The 12,598-nt window shown below is 38.5% G+C and overlaps 1 protein-coding gene across 1 annotated transcript in view; it reads left to right on the plus strand.

Moving 5' to 3' along the window:
• Positions 1-12,598, plus strand: part of GRK5 (G protein-coupled receptor kinase 5) — a 180,236-nt gene that overhangs the window by 147,039 nt on the left and 20,599 nt on the right. The window contains exons 9-12 of the mRNA XM_063307246.1: positions 238-428; positions 4,557-4,594; positions 6,475-6,564; positions 8,685-8,893. Of these exons, the coding sequence (XP_063163316.1) occupies positions 238-428; positions 4,557-4,594; positions 6,475-6,564; positions 8,685-8,893 (528 nt within the window). The remainder of the gene's footprint in view (positions 1-237; positions 429-4,556; positions 4,595-6,474; positions 6,565-8,684; positions 8,894-12,598) is intronic.

Raw genomic sequence — 12,598 nt, forward strand, 5'->3', positions numbered from 1 at the left:
ATCATCTTACACATCTTATGAAAATATGTGCCTATATTCAAGCCCTGTGGTCTTTTTTAAAAATATAGCCAGTATTCTATCTCATTTCTTCTTCCTTTTGACTGATTGATGTTGTGTCTTTCCTAATACAAAACGCTACCTATGACTGATCTCTGGGCATAAAGAATTTTCTTAAACTATAACTATAATTATAAACTATAATTTTGTTAAACTATTGTTTAACAACTGTCATTCTAGGTCAATCTAGCCTATGCCTATGAAACAAAGGATGCACTCTGCTTAGTTCTAACCATAATGAATGGGGGAGACCTGAAATTCCATATCTATAATATGGGAAACCCAGGCTTTGAAGAAGAAAGAGCTTTGTTTTATTCAGCAGAGATTCTTTGTGGCTTAGAAGACCTGCACAGGGAAAACATAGTGTACAGGTAAATTTTCTTTCATGCTTTCAGAAACTCATGTGCATTTGGCTGCTTTGTTTCTAGGGAAATTCTTAAGGTCCTCATGTATTATTTCCTGCTTCTATTGGTATTTGTATCCATATATTTCTCAGCTTTAGTCCATAGGGTCTCTATTGAAAACAATATTTTACAATACATTTTTTATTGTATATTTATTCTGTATTGTAAACCGCCCAGAGTCCCTCCGGTCGGAGGGGATGGGCAGTGACAAATTTGATAAATAAATAAATAAATACAGATTTTAAATGCTAAAACTCAGGGATATGTACCATAGACCATTGAGAGTGGCCTTATTTTCATTCTGAACTTTGGTATGAAGAAATAGAAACTTTGCAGAAGCATTAAAACAATGTGGGGGTGGGGGAGGGAGTCTGTTTTTCCTTTTTTTTTTTTTTGTCATCAGGAAGCAGAAATCCGGGAGGAAAAAAAAAACAATACCTTCTTTTAGAACCTTTACAACAAGAGAGCAAAAAATGCAAGATAGGTACCACATCCAAATGAATTGGAATTTAAGGTTAGGGTTTAAGTGGCAAAATAGATGCTTCAGCCTTTAAAATTCTCTCCACACAAAAGGTGTGGCCTTAAGCCAGCAGATATTGCACACTTCATCTTTACAAATATAAATAAATCAATGGGTGTTGCTTCAAAATATATTCTAGATCAATCTTAGATCAAAAATTAACAGGAACAAGTAAAGTCATGAGAAATAAGGACTTTCTTTTGTGAAAGCGTTCAATTTCTTTGGATGAAGAATTGCATTTTTTTCCCTTGAAGCTGAGTACTGGGTTACAGGAATTATAATAATATATGATTATGAAAATAATCTTTAAAAATGATAATAATCGTATGGCACAGCTTTTAGAAATAATTGCGGTGGGTATAAAGATTGAATAACAATACATGAAAACAATTTTTTAACCATTTATATCACAATTTAAAAAACAAAGGTTTAGGAAATACTTAATTTTTTTTCCTAATGGCCAGGGAGTTCTGAAAAAAAAAAGTGGGGGGGAAATCAGTCCTCTCCCCCAGACACTTTTTTCCTACACCTTCACATCTCTACTCATATGCTTAGGTAAAACCTGCACAGGATTTTATTCAGTCACTATGTTTGAGAGACATAAGGAACATCCATGTTGGGATGGGAGTCTCTTCAGTGCCTGGCTGAGAGATTGGATGGGAGCCACTATCTCTGTCTTTAAGCTCCAGGATATGCATGAAGCAGAAACTGTATTTCATTGGAACCTAAAACGAATAGATTTTGGCTTAAAAATCCAGACACACCATTCCAGAATATTTTGGTTGTTCCAGGTTTTGGCCAAAAACAAATTCCAGAAGGGTCTTACAGGGTGAGTAGAGCAAGGATGATGCACCTCATCCTTCTCTCCCCTCTTCTGCCACATGGCCTTCCACACTGGCCCACTTACCAATTTTCCCAACTTTTTCTATACCTACCTTCCCTTAGCCACTGTCTTGAATTCAAGTGCACATCTGCCCCTCTGCCTCTCCTGGTCAAAGAGATGCTACAGCCCAGCCTTGGTCACATAAAGCCCCCCCTTCCTCCTGCTCTTCTTTCTAGGCTAGGCAGGCTTCATTGCCACCTCTCTTCTTTCCTTGGTCATCCGTGCACTGCCTTTTGCCAATCTGCATGTTTGAATCCAAGATAGAGAAGGGAAGGTAGGGAAGAAGGGTTCTGGGAAGATTGGGGGAGGGGTGGGTGGGCTGCATTTGAATTCCTGGGTGGTGGAAGACCACCTGTCTGTCCCCCAGTCTTTCCAGTGCCTCCCTTTCCCCAACCTCCATAGTCATCACACACCACTGCTGCTCTTGAATTCAAGTATCTCCTGGCCTGCCTACTTTGTCCTTTTCAATATTCCCAGGGCTTTCCTTTGATCCTAACTTATTTTAGCAATGCTGCCGATAGCCTTGCCTTTTTTTCACTCTTCCCATCCTACAACACTTCTGCTTGGACCAAGTACATGTGGAGCAGATACCATGTCTGGGCCAAACACACTTACTCTGGATCTGTGCCCAAGGTACATATGTATTGGTCTTGACGTGAGCTACACAAAAGTGACTGTTCCATACATGAAGGGCCTATCTCAGATGTTATCAAGTGATGACTAATTGCTCCTGCTTCTTTATTTATGTAACGCAGGAGGGGTTGTTATTCAGATTCTGCAAAATACTAGCACTGCAGGGATCATAATGGAAACAACCTTAACAATTTCTGATAAAATCTGCACTTCTGCAAAACACTCTCTATGCTTTATTTTTCACATCTCCATGTGATTTCTAATAGCTGAATGTTTAGCCCAATGCTAAATACCATTTTGATTGGGCACCTACAAGTTAAAGGGTGTTTTTTAAGTGAAGTAGAACCAAGAGGATTGATCTGAAGCATCCGAAGATCTGATAGCAATAAAACCTAAAGCCCCACTTGAAAACAAGAGACAAATTAGTGTTTTTCCCCATGATTTTGCTTTTCTATAAAGATAACTGACCATGACAGCAATCATTTATTTTCAAGAGAAAGTTCATGGCATTCATTAGCTCACCCAAAGATTTAATACAAAGGCTGCTAAAAACCACTGTGCTATGTTGTTGTTTTTTAAACAGTAATATTTTTGGCAATGCTGATTTATACATATTTATATCTGAGGTGACAGCATACTCCTAAGGTGATTTTACCACCTCACTTCTACCCAGGGAACAATTTACTTAAATAAAATAATGCAAGTGAGTGTGCTAAATAAGCCAGTGTACCTTCACAAATTATATTCCCGTCATATGAAAATTATGTGGATAAGTTACTGTCCTAAGATTCTGACACATGAATTGGCTAGAATACAATTCAAGTTGACCATCAGACAAATTTGCAATAGGAAGGGTCCAGAGACTCTCTCAGTATTCTAAATTGCTCTCTTTAAATGATTTAAGCTTTGCCATAACTTGAAAGGAAGCTTAATGATTTTTCCTCTATTAATCACTGGGGAACTTTTATTTGTTCAAAATATATCATGTGCACTATTTGTTATTATAAGCAAAGGCACATGAACTAAGAACATTTTGGTTCCCTTCCTTTTGTTAGTTTAAATTCCTATTGACCTCACAAGATAAACTTCACAAGATAAACCAATGCTAACAAGCCTACTTTTTAAACAAATAATACTGAGAAAATATGTGAAAGGAAGGAGGATGTAAAATAGATGGCTTTATTTTAAATACTACCGAATGCTTATTCTTGGTGCTTAACAAAAGACGCATGTTGGGGTGATGTGATAAAGGTTATTCTCAACATACTTTTTCATTCTAATTTTAAACACTTCCTTAAAGAGCTAGATGTCTTAATTCCATTGCACTCTCTCATGTTGGTTGTAGGCAATTAATATTGGAGTCATTTCTACCATTAAGCAGAGTGATCATTTAAGGCACTGGATTCTGAAGAGAGAAAGAAATATTTTTAGCCTCACCACACATACAGTACACACACTGACTGTGCTTTTTGAGTATCCATCCATTCATAAGCTCTGTTAAAACAGGCCTAGTGCATATATCCATATCCATTCAGCATCTTGCAGAAGACACACCATACATGTGCAGTCTTTTTTCGCAGACTATTAACGTGTGCCTGAAATCATTCATGGTGGAGAGAGAAAACATAATCTGAAGATAGCTTCTTTCACAAGAATTCCACATTCAATCATCCTATATTTCTTAAATAAGAATAGCTGGTGATTTTCATTGCAATTTCTCAATTGCTGAGAAATTGAGACATGGTTTTCATATAGTTTAACTTTCTAGCTGCTGATGCTGCACACAATGGCTAGCTAGAGAACACGTACAAATACTCAGCATGATGCCCAGAGTCCTCATTGGTCACATCCAGCTGAAGTGAATGGCCTAAGATTGTGGTAGACTGTGATTTTCATCTTGCTGTAAAACCATGTTTTTAATTGACTTTTTGAATCATTTTACTGTGTAAACTGACACCCTACTGCCTAAATGGTTGGAAAGTGCATTCTGGTGCTTGCAGCTTCCATGTTATCAAGGCAGCTTCCACAGAAATAACTGAAGTCTTCCTTTTTTAAAAAGGGATTTGAAGCCAGAAAATATCCTATTAGATGATTATGGTAAGTCTGAATGCTTTAGGTAAGACATTTTCTTCTACATTGAAGTGGCTTACATATAGTTGCGTGTACATAGCCAAATCATTATCTGCAGTGGATAAGAGACTAAACAATAAACAACATTTATCTTTGGATATAGAAAAGAACTGAACTTTTCCCAACAAGAGAGAGACATTATGAAAAGAGCATCTTAGGTTAATATTAACTATGTTAACAAAGTTTAATAGAAAGGTTGTATTTTCTCTTATCCAGTAATGAGGGTGACCAATTGTGTGTGTCCTTTCTCTGAAGATGGGCTTCATACTTCTTGGCCTCAAGCCTTTGACAAAACAACATTGCTACCTATGTAAACAATGGGAATCATGCCTTAGACCAATGAATATTATTACCAGTCTAAACAATGAGAAATAGTATGTTCTGGGCTTCAAGAATGAAAGATGGGGTGCTTGACTATTCTTTATTTCAAATGCTCCTTCAGAGTTAACTCCCAGCCCAACTCAATTACATTGAATGATGTGTTCTATTTATATCTGTACAGAATAATCAATCAACTCAGCAACTTTCTGGATTGAACGGAGTCAAGAATGGCAAAATATACAGCCTTTACTTGACTTTCAGCTAGTTTGGAAACTCATAAATAGTATCACTCTGTTAGCCCTCCATGCAAGGCAAAGTTCTCCTTGTTTAAGAAGTGATCTGATCTCAGTGGAGAAGGGCAAGACTCCTGGTCCAGTTCCCAGTTAAGGGATTTGTAAAACATGGATGGATGGATGGATGGATGGATGGCCCACAGATCTGAACCTTCCTTCCTCCCCCCCCCCCCCACAGCCCCCACAGCCTCCTCGGGCTGTGATTGCTGAAAATTGGTGGTATGGTCTCCTCTCATTTTCTGACAGATGTACAAGAAACTGATAATGTAAGCCTACACTAGACTTAACGTACGTTCAAAAAACAAAAATCCTCCTCTCCCAAGTTTTCTTCCTTGAAAGCCAAGTAGAAAAATTGTAAAATCCCATCCCTGCCCATCTGTGTGACATAGCCTCTTCAGCTTTGGATTTTGTAGCTAAATTTTTAAATACAATCTGTAGCCATCAAAAGGTTGCCCATCCCCACAAAAATAAGTAACATAAGAGGCATGGAAAATGACTGCTAGTCCAAGTAATCCAAACAGTCAAAAGAGAATTATTTGATGTGTATAAAATAACACTTGGCTGAAATTTTTAATTGCTTGATTGTCATACTTAGCTGTGGGCAGCAGTAATCTTAGGATTGGGTTGGGTAGAAACATACTGAAAATGCTAATCGTAACTTATGTAATGAATTGGTCAGTAGGCTTGCTCTATTCTGCAATAATCTTAAATTACAGGAAGGCAAATCTTAGTGGAATATTAGGAAATACTTCCTAAAGGTAAAAATAGTTTGACAGTCAAGGAGTGTGAGCAACCATATTTTAAAGATGCTTGGATTTCTTTCTTTGCTTCTCAGCCAAATTCCTGGGACAGAATGCCTCTGGCACTGCATCCTTTCAAGGAGATTTTAAAGAAATTAAAAGCAAAAAAAACATGTGTTTTTAGTGTCCAGTGCATAGTCAAGATTAACATTAATGTGCTTAGTGCATAATCAAGATTAACATTCTGAAATTCTCCCTGCTATCCCAGACTATCTCATCTCCAAGCTTGTACTTTTATGCGAAAGCAGTAAGCAGAGGGACATTTGGCCAGCTCTAATATCAAGTAGTTTTCTTGATCAATTTTTCAGATGGATTTTCTATCATTTTCTTCCCTGCAGTGTTTAGATTTATTTTGACAGTGTATTTAATAGCAAAATGATTGTTTTCTACAGGTTTATACCTATGCTAGAACTTTTTTTCCCACCCACTTTAGGCCACATCAGAATATCTGATTTGGGTCTAGCTGTTAAAATTCCTGAGGGCGACTCCATCCGTGGACGAGTAGGAACAGTTGGTTATATGGGTGAGTGGTTTGAAATATTCTGTTGTTTTCTGCTTCAAAGACTATTATTTCAAACTCTGTAATGTCAAAAAACCCAAACTGTGTTCATACATGATAAGCAGTCACAATTCAGCATAATTGAACAGGTGGCTGAATCTCTGATATGTAGGATCACTTGACCAAGTCACAGTAGAGCCAGTTTGGTCTAGTGGTTAAGATTCTGGGCTAGAAACCAAGAGTCTGTGAGTTCTAGTCCTGCCTTGGGCATGAAAGCCGGCTGGGTGACTTTGGGCCGGTCACTCTCTCTCAGCCCAACTCGGTGCAATGTAGACTAGCCTCCTCGTGGTGCATCCTGGGCAACATGACTTGTCACAGCTAGTCTATACATCTGGCTGCTGGACCTCACAAGGATTTCCCAGCAAGAAAAAAAGCAGCATGAACCCAAACTGCTATGCCATATGATTAAAAAAAAAAAAAAGTCAAAGTTATTTGTACATTCTCCTCCAAGTGCTTGAGTGCACAGGTTGTGTCCCCCAAATTTTATAAATTGTTAAGGGTTTATATAACACTCAGCATTAGTAAAAATAGAAAATATCTGTTTAATAAGAAATATGAAATAAGGAATTGTGAGGATTGTCAGTAAGAAACATGGTATCCATGAGTGACCTTTGGGAGAACAGTATGGTAACTCTCCTAATGAACCATTTAAATAACATCCATTTAGAGTTTCAGAGCTATCACTGTCAGCACCCCATTATTTTAAAGTTTTGTCCTGAATACTCTTATGGCTTGATTCCTGGCCCTGCCCCTGCCCCCCAAAAGGCTATAGTTTTCAATATACACTTTGTACCAAATTCCATATCTGTATTACAGTTGACCACAGGGGAATACATTCAATATAGGAATTGCTCTGAAAATGTTCAAGTAGTTTTTCATTCTTGACAGGTTTAATTAATATCACTAAGCTGAATGAAATGTGAAATAGTGTCTATAGATCTCCTGGCATATATTATTTATTTGTACATCTTAGACAAACCTCATGCTTCGGTGTACTTAAAAATAAAAGAATGAAAATGAGAGTATTTGCAAATAAATGGCAGTAAGATTTCAACTTAAATCAGGGATGGGCATCTGAGATTGTTTCCTGGGTCTCATGCCACCCTGAGCATCATTTTTAGGGTCCCTGGATCCCCCACCACCACACTACCAAACACTAGGGGTGCAGTTTCTTGCCATTTTGAGGTAGGAAACACAAAATCATCATGATCACATGGGGATTGCTGACACGATGTAGGCAAATTAGAAAATTCACATCATTTGCATAATAACATCATGGCACATGTGATATCACTATGTACCAGACTCCAGTATGTGGGAAAGCTAATTTCATATTACATACCGTAATGTGTCTTATTTGATATTGTTGATAAAACTATTTAAGTATAGACTGTTGTTAGGGGTAAGCTTATGTAATGCCCATATTGTCATGAGTAAGGATGGCAAGCAGGGGGCTCCCATCCAGGCTGTAAAGCGCATGCGTAGTACTGAGGAATTAAGCAGCCATTCAAAGAGACACAGATCAGGCCCGCCTTAGCCTTTGGGGTTTATATGTCTGGTTTTTTCCCACGCTTATTCAGTTTGTTAGGATTCTGTTTATGTAGCAGTAATAAACATTAGAGAACTACTCCTCGTCTCAGCGTGTGTCTCACTGTTAGGACACATATCCTTTAAAGATCCCTGAAAAGATCCATTCTATATTTTCTGAGGAGCCAGAGTTGGAATACTTGGAATGATTCAGATGCTCCACCTGACTGATATCCTTGTGATATTGCATAGTATAGATCATCACAGGGTAAACAATGGTCTCCATTCCTATTTAAATCCTGGAAATACATATTTGAACTATCATGAGAATAATTGTTTCCAGCTATATGGAAATCAGCCTACATAAATGGCTTAATTTTATTATTATAATTACCTATGAAATAAGTTCCACTGAGCTCCCTCCTAGTAGCAACCATAAACTGATCCTTGGCCAGACTAAATGGAATCTCTTATTTCATTCTTACCTTGACTGTCATGCTGATATCAGTATAGAAATGGGAAACTTTTCCATTGTCTGTTCCTTTTCTTTTTTCCAGCTCCAGAAGTCTTGAATAACCAGCGATACACCCTTAGCCCTGATTACTGGGGATTAGGCTGCTTAATCTATGAAATGATTGCAGGACAGTCACCCTTTCGAGGAAGGAAAGAGAAGGTGAAGCGGGAAGAGGTAGACAGGAGAGTCTTGGAGATGGAAGAGGTGTATTCCCATAAATTCTCCGAAGAGGCAAAGTCTATCTGTAAAATGGTAAGGGGGTCACTTAGTGTGAAAATCAATTAGTAGATTGCAGTGATCAGATAATTATGGGATAATGAACTAGAAGGCTACCATGGAGAAGCTTTTTCTAGCCTGCTGCTCTATAGGTATATTGGCCTTTAACTCCCATAGCGCTTGACCAGGGATTATGAAAACTGAAGTCCACTGCATCTGGAGTGACACTGAGCCCTGGTTTTCACAAGTTTCTTTCCCAGTGTTTCATTCATTTCTATCAGTGTTGCTCAACCTTAGCAAGTTTAAGATATGTGGACTTCAACTCCCAGAACTCCCTAGCCAGCGTGCTGTTAATTACTGTTGTTTGCCTTTCCATGAGATTTGTTCCCCCTTCAGTAAGACGTGCATTTGAAATGTGTCTGTTTTCCACCACAATCACTTCCTTGCCTTCATCACGGGTTCTAAATTCAATAATTCAGAACCTGTGATGAAGACAAAGAAGCAGTTGTGGTGGGAAAAACAAGTTCATACCAAGTCAGACTGTTGATCTAGCTTAGTGCTATCTGTACTGATTTCCCAAAGCTCTTCAGGCTTGCAGCAAAGCATCTTTTCCACCATTACTTGGAAATGTCAGGACTGAATTGCTTTGGACTTTTTGCCTAAATAAGATTTCTTCCACCCCTAAACTAGGAGTCCTCAGAATGTGAGGTCATGAGCAAATTTGAAGGAGTCATATTTGTTCCCACTTGAAGCAAGCTGCCTTCATTTCTCAGATCGTGTTGGGACTCTCCTTTGACAGACCTTACATTTATAGCAACATTTCCATCTCACTTCTGAACACCACCCAAGGAAGGATTGCTAAGTTTCTGGCATTCTTGACTAGTGTCACCAAGGATGGCTTTCAGTGGGTTTCTTTCTTGGGGCATCATACCATAAAATATTGATCAATTACTGTAATAAACTTGAACTAAGCTGGGACATCATGCTGGGTTCTGGGGTGAACCTGCATGCTCTGCATCACTTCTACTTCTTGGAGGAGAAGAAAACCTAATGTCAGAAGGCCAGGCTGAGTACTAGGGCCCAGCATGGCATCCATCGTGGAGAATCTGAAAAAGAGCTGCCCTTGGGAATGGGGGAGGTGGGACTAGGTAAAAGATCCTGGATTGGTTACCTTGGATGGTACTCAGGAGTAGGTTGAAGGTATTATAGGAGCCATTGCTGAGAGCACAAAGGCCATTGAAACTTGTGTTCCATCAGCTACCCAGCTTTGGATATACAAACCTGGCTCAAACACACAGACTGCAGTTCCATTCTGCATGGACAAGACGACAACTGGTTTGTCCAGGGAAAGCAGGATCCCTATCCAATAGCAGAGACCCCGTCCAAGGGTGTTCTGGCAGTTTTGTCCCTAGGAAGACACATGCATTCACTTACCTTGAGGTCATGGTTGGCACCATGAAGTTTGAGAAGTCCTGCACTATATCTCTTCTCAGTAAAGATACAATCTGCCTTGCCCTTCTTTCAGCAAAAGTTCTGGGAAATTAGAATCTACCATCTTTTCATGACTCAAGCCAGTTGTGTAGTGTAGTCTCAGTTTTGTTGAGAGGAAGGTAAATTTTTCTTTCAAAATTAGATTTTGCATTTAATTCAGTTACAATATGCAGGGATTCTCGAGAATCAGAGTAGTACAGTGATTAGAATGTCAGCCTGGGCCTGGGGAGACCCAGGTGAAGCTCCACAGGGAACTGCAGAGCTCATGGGTTGCTGCAGAGTTAAAATGCAAGGGGACTGTGATCTCCTTAGAAGGTAGGGATAAAAATGAAATAAATAAAAAGGTATCTCTCTACAGTGCCCTCTCTCTCTAATAATTTCACCAATGAATGGCTTCTTTTTTAGACTCATGAACATGTTGAAAAAAAAAACTGAATCCAAGGAGTTTCCTAGGCTTTTCTGATTCTTACTGCTATATAGCCCAGAAACATAAATTTCCCGTGCTGCCATTTGCAGAGTGGTGTTCTGTTCCAATAAAACACAGTTTAGCAACACTCTCCGAAATGACCATCACTTGAGACTGTGGATGCCTTCATGCCAACACTGACACACGCAGGAAAATCTTAGAGGTTTGTTCCACTTACCATGTGTCATCCACCCATACCTACTTTTAAGTACTGAATACATTCACAGTTGGATCCAAGTTCTGGGGACAAGGCTCCCTGTTGGAAAATTCCTGTGATCTGTCTCCTAACGTCAGTAAACGGTGCTTGTAAATGATGCTTCAGTAATATGCTGTGCCGGGATACTGTAATTAGTGTTCCCTTTCCATTCAGATCTGTCCAGCTTTGGGAACATTTTAGCTGGAGAATTTTCCAGAATCATTTGCCAAATCTTGGCTGGGGTGTGAATGCAACTACCTGCTTCTGTTCCTTCAAGCTGAAGAATGTACATGGAAATAATCTAGTTAAGCAATTGGAGGAAACCAACTGCAGTTAACTTTCTCTTACCTGTGTTGCTGAGGCCTAATTGCATAAATTCATTATTTTAATTATTTCTAAATTGCAAGCTTATACAAATATTTCATGCTTACTCTGCCCATATTGTTAACTTTTCTCTTGCTGCCCTCTAATGGAGAAAGGGTGAAAGTCCTCTGGAAAATCTTTAGATCTGTTTTCCTTGTCGTTTTTATAATCACTGAAGCTACCACATATGTTTGCTCAAAAGAGAGTCCAGTTGAGTCCAATCACCTTTTCTTTAGCTTATTTTTGTTACTGAATGAAGCTTGACATTACTAGCACTTAACTGTTGAGCTAGTTTAGATTTTAATGTTCCTCGGTGAAATACCTTTAGCACTTTTTCCCCCAAAATCTAGTTGTAAGAAAGAAGACTGAAATAAAAGCCAGCAAAAGAGGATGTATTTGGCATTATAATGTAAAGGAATGGGAATGCAGTGCCAGGAGTAATGATGACATTTGTTGAATGCTAGAGTAATTGATATTTCAATTACTGCAGCTGACAGATGAGTGAGGTAATAATGAGGCTTTCAAGTTCTACTATTCATGAGTATTGCATATGACTTCCAACTTCACATTAGCCATTTAAATGGTAACCTTTCTTTTGCAGAATGGTTTACACTTCTAATTAAAAGCTGAAGGCTGTATTTCAGCCAGCTGGACATTTTCTCTCTAAGCTCACTATGTTATCCATATTGAAGGATGAAGCACCTTGGAGATCAATGGAACTTATTCCCAACTAACAATTATTCATGGAGTTTAATCTTCTGATCTTAATAAATTGGATTCTGTGGTAGGACAATGTCTACTTTGAAAATGATTATGAAGAATTACTTTGGACCTCACACATGCATCGTACCTCTCTATTATTCCTTAAAACCACCCAATATTTTATTGATTGATTGATTGATTTTATTTATCATATTTCTACACCGCCCATCTTGACAAACAACTAATAATGAGGCTTTCAAGTTCTTTCAAGTTGTTCTGTCTCAACAGTATTCTTGTTGAGACAGAAAAAAAAGGGAAAAAAGAATGTGACTCTTAAAAGCAGCAACATATTTTGTTAAGGATTGCACAGACGTATGAATAATATTGGGTGGCTTTAAAGAATACTGGAAGGTATTCCATTCAGAAGAGATCTGAAGCACTTCAACCAAAATGTGCACAGCCATACTAGATAGTGCTGCTCTTTAAAGATCGGAGAGTTTATATTGCCTTAATGAGCTCAGGA

Source organism: Candoia aspera, chromosome 6, assembly GCF_035149785.1.
Source record: "Candoia aspera isolate rCanAsp1 chromosome 6, rCanAsp1.hap2, whole genome shotgun sequence".
NCBI lineage: Eukaryota > Metazoa > Chordata > Lepidosauria > Squamata > Boidae > Candoia > Candoia aspera.